The 4,531-nt window shown below is 42.9% G+C and overlaps 1 protein-coding gene across 1 annotated transcript; it reads left to right on the forward strand.

The window, feature by feature from the left end:
* Positions 1–552: 552 nt before the first annotated feature.
* Positions 553–3,994, forward strand: LOC149205581 (uncharacterized). The gene is made up of 4 exons (XM_089397444.1): positions 553–1,969; positions 2,174–3,051; positions 3,220–3,510; positions 3,968–3,994. Exons 1-4 carry the CDS (start codon positions 553–555, stop codon positions 3,992–3,994), a joined length of 2,613 nt encoding a protein of 870 aa, XP_089253570.1.
* Positions 3,995–4,531: the final 537 nt, after the last annotated feature.

Genomic DNA, 4,531 nt, shown 5'->3' on the forward strand with positions numbered 1-4,531 from the left:
GAAACCATGGTCAAATAAGGTCAAATATGGTTATTCCATTTTCACCATGGTCTCCATGGTCAGCATGGTTAATAGTGGTCACCCATGTTCAACATGTTTACACATGGTCATCCACAGTTAATATGGGAATAATCATCAACCATGGTTCGCCATAGTCATCTATAGAAAACATTGACAACCTTGATCAACCATGTACACCCACAATCAACCATATGTTGACCATATTCAACCATGTTTGACCAACTCAACTATGGTCAAACATGGTTAAAAAAACTTAGCTATGGTCATACATGGTCAAACATTGTCACTCATTATCACCCATGTTCAACCATATATAACCTTAGTTAGCCATAATTAACCATCGTTAACCTTATCCAACCATTATCAACTGCAATCATCACTAATAAAGCATAGTCAACCGGATCGGGCGATGCTGCAACCTGACCTAGGGTTTCTGCAAACCTGATCTCGGCAGGACTGTCTTTCTGCGTACAGAGGGCAGAGACTGCAGCGCCGACGAGTATACAGAAGCGTTCATAAGGTACAAGGAGAATGGAAGCCTCGCAGGGGGAGGGCCAGGAGCCTCCCCCCGATACGGAAAACAGAGAACGGTCTACGGCCGACAGAGAGAGGGAACAGGGCAGCAGAGGCAACGCCACCGACAACGGACGGATGAATGGCAAGGAAATAGAAGCAGAAGCAAGAAGCAAGGCAAGTTCATCAACCTGCAAACCTGCGGCAGTCAATAAACCAAGAGTGGACTTTCCAAGTGAACGCATCAACGCCAGAATACAGTACATGAGAGATCATGCACTAATCGGCAAATTCATTGGCATCTGGCCAACAGAGAGAGCGCTGAGAAGCTGGATCAACACCAAATGGCACCCTAAAGGACACCTCTCGCTCCATCTGGGAGCTAAGGGTTTCTTCACTGTGGTTTTCAACTACCTGGAGGACCGCAACAGAATTCTGGATCAGGGTCCGTATTTTTTTAATTCAGCGGGATTATACCTGAAAGGCTGGGTTGAAAGATTTAACCCAGACAAGGAGGATCTGACCTATGCGCCAGTGTGGATAAGGCTTTATTCACTACCGTGGGAATACTGGGAGGAAAAGTCTCTGCAAGATATAGGGAATGCCATTGGAGAGTTTGTCAAGATCGCAGAAGAAACAAAGCGATGTAGTTACACATCCTACGCTCGGATCTGTGTCTACATGGATCTCAAGCAACCACTGCCAGACACGGTAAGCTTCTATCATGAGGACTCTGAATGGAAACAAGTTATAGATTACGAATATGTGCCCTTCAGATGTAGGAAATGCCATGAGATTGGGCATCTTTTTAGAGATTGTCCTCAAAATAAGGCATCTTCTCCCCAAGATAGCTCTGATAATCAAACTATAGATGGATATACTAAGGTTACAAATCGCAGAAGAGGAAACAAGAAAGCAACGGGCAATACCAAAGCAAATCCAGTCAACAAAGCCAAACCCACAACTAGCAACAGATTCGAAGTACTGGATAAGGAGGACGAGCAAGAACAGGAGAAGGAAACGGAGAAAGATAAAGAGATCCATCAAGAACAGCCAGGCGAGACATCGAGACAAGGAGGAAAGAAAATCCAAAAGCAAGACAACTTGATTACCCCAGCCAAAACCCTGCCATGGCACACTCAAGGTATGGACGTGGAATACTCGCAGCCACATGCGATCTCTTTACAGGAGAGAGAGGATCCTTCACAAGCACCTCAAATTATGGAAGAAGATCCGGAACCCTTAGACATAGGGGAGCTGGATATTCTGGGCTTGGAACAGGCATGCAAGACAAGGAACTTTGAAAAGATATCAGAAACGCAAGTGGATAACCTTGTTGAAGTGTTGCACAAAGCACAGAAGAAATATTCGCTAGGTGTCCAAATAGGAAGTCCATGGGATGGAAAATTTATCTCAAAGGATACTAAGAAAAGAGGTAGGAAATCCACTTTGGAAAGAACTATCAAGATTGGAGAGATTTTAGTGGAGTCAGGGAGGTATGCCAAACTGACCAGGTATTTTGATCCTCACCCCCAAATTTCTCAATGAAGTTAATATCATGGAATATTAGAGGGCTCAATAGCCCCAGGAAAGGAAGATTATAGCATTCTTTTCTTACAGGAAACAAAATGTGGTTCAGATTTTTTGGAAAAAATAGCAGTGAAAGCATGGCCAGGAGGACATGTAATAGCTGTTGATGCGCAGGGAGCTTCGGGAGGACTTGCAATCCTCTGGGATGCGCGAGTCATACAGCTAAATAATATTCAAGCTAACAAAAGCTTCATTCAGGCAAACTTTCATCTCTTAGGCTCTAATACCCATGGGCTAATAACAAATGTTTATTTTCCTCAGGACATAGCACAAAAAACTCAGATCCTGAACACACTATCAGATCTCAGCTCAAATAGAACTCATCCACTTTGGATTGCGGGAGGTGACTTTAATATGACAGCAAGCATAGAAGAAAAACGTGGAGGCAGATACAGAGCAAATACTGATGGTAATCTACTAAAATCCTTCATTCAAAATAACTGGCTGGTGGATGTCCCTACAGGCAATGGTCTCTTCACATGGAGTAACAAAAGAGAGGGAGAGCAGCAGATTGCATCGCGCCTTGACCGGTTCCTCATCTCAGATAATGTGGTTCACCTTGGAGGGGAATTCACAGCATCCATACTTCCTGTCTCAGGATCAGATCATTGGCCCATCGAACTGCAATGGAATAGGCCAGGTAACAACATCAAACGTCCCTTTCATTTTGAAGAATTCTGGTTTACTCACCTGGACTTTGAGAGGCTAGTTAGATCCACTTGGGTCCACTTCAATCCATCTGAAGGCACCAGGATGGCGAGATTTCAACAAAAGCTTAAACACCTTAAAGGGGTAATTAAAAGATGGAATCATAATACATTTGGCAACATCTTCACAGAACAAGCTTCTCTCAATACAGAAATGAAGAAAATCCAGCAAATCATCATCTCTGATGGGCGCACGGAGGAACTAACCAAGCAGGAGCAAGTTTTAGAAACCAAAATCATAGAAAGGGCTAAACAGGAGGAAATATTATGGAGACAGAAATCAAGAATCAGATGGCTAAAAAATGGAGAAAATAACACCAAATTCTTTCATAAAACTACGGTTCAACGCAGAATGATCAATCACATCTCTCATATCAAAAATGAACAGGGGAATAAAGTTGAAACGCATGAAGGCATTGAAGAGGAATTCCTGAATTACTTTAAGAAGGCGCATCAGGAACCCAATCTTAATAGAATGCCGGCCATCAATAAGATCATCAAGAATATCCCAAGGATAATAACAGAGGAACACAACAGTCTTCTCCTCAAACCCATTAATTTAGCAGAAGTTGAAGAAGCTATGCGGAACCTGAAGGAAGGCAAAGCGCCAGGTCCGGATGGTTTTACTTCAAATTTTTTTCACAAGTTCTGGGACTTGGTTAAGGAGGAAGTCTGGCAGGTAGTAGAGGAATCTAGAGCACTCAGATGGATGTATCCTGGATTAAATGCTACCTTCATAGCCTTAATTCCAAAAGGAGAAGATTCCAACACCCCAGACAAATATAGACCGATCGCGCTATGTAATATCATATACAAAATAATTTCTAAAGTTATAGTGACAAGATTAAAGTCGCTGCTCCCTCTGATCATCTAGCCCGAGCAATCGGGTTATGTTGAAGGTCGTCAAATAACAGATGGTATTATTCTAACGCATGAGATAATCCACTCCTTAAGGCAAACCAAGAAACCAGGTATGTTGCTCAAACTAGACTTATCCAAAGCATTTGATAGTCTTAGTTGGGCTTATATTCAAAAAATCCTTTTAGCCTTTGGATTTGCTCACTCATGGGTAAGATGGATTTTCAACCTTCTATCTTCAGCATTCTTTTCTGTCTTAATTAATGGCATTCCTTCAGCTACTTACCGGCCCTCCAGAGGCATAAGACAAGGTGACCCCTTATCTCCTTTCATTTTTGTCATCATGGCTGAGGGTTTAGGTAGATACATCACCTCAGTTAGACTTACCCAGCAATTAAGAGGCCTTTCTTTCAATAACTCCCCGGTCTATTCCCATCAGCCATTTGTTGATGATAATATGCTTTATGGACATCCTTCAGTGCAAGAAGCTCGTCTCCTCAAATCTATCCTGACAACCTTTTCTGATGCTTCAGGAGCCCTCATAAATCGAGCTAAATCCCAAATCTTTTTCTTTAATACCCCTGTGCCCACTCAGAGATCTATAGAACGAATCTTGGGATTCACTACTGCCTCTCTACCCTCCAAATATCTAGGTGCCCCTTTAATGGCCTCGGCCCTTAAGCACTCCTCCTGGAAGCAACTCTTGGAAAAACTTGAGGCTCGGCTTACCCTTTGGACTAATCGAGCTCTGAATATGGCCAGTAGAATTGTCCTTATTAAAGCGGTCCTTCAATCCATGCCCCTCTATCTTTTTTCCATCCTAGCCGCCCCAAAATGGGTCC

This window comes from Pinus tabuliformis, chromosome 1_2, assembly GCF_031772625.1.
Source record: "Pinus tabuliformis cultivar Carrire ecotype Pingquan chromosome 1_2, CPIR1, whole genome shotgun sequence".
NCBI classification, from domain to species: domain Eukaryota; kingdom Viridiplantae; phylum Streptophyta; class Pinopsida; order Pinales; family Pinaceae; genus Pinus; species Pinus tabuliformis.

Bases quoted from the DNA above. Each gene is read 5' to 3' on its own strand.
- LOC149205581 (XM_089397444.1), top strand. From the start codon at position 553: ATGGAAGCCTCGCAGGGGGAGGGCCAGGAGCCTCCCCCCGATACGGAA. The intron at 1,970-2,173 runs GTAGGAAATCCA...AATGTGGTTCAG, and splicing joins AAAGGATACTAAGAAAAGAG to ATTTTTTGGAAAAAATAGCA. The intron at 3,052-3,219 runs GTTTTAGAAACC...AAAAATGAACAG, and splicing joins AACTAACCAAGCAGGAGCAA to GGGAATAAAGTTGAAACGCA.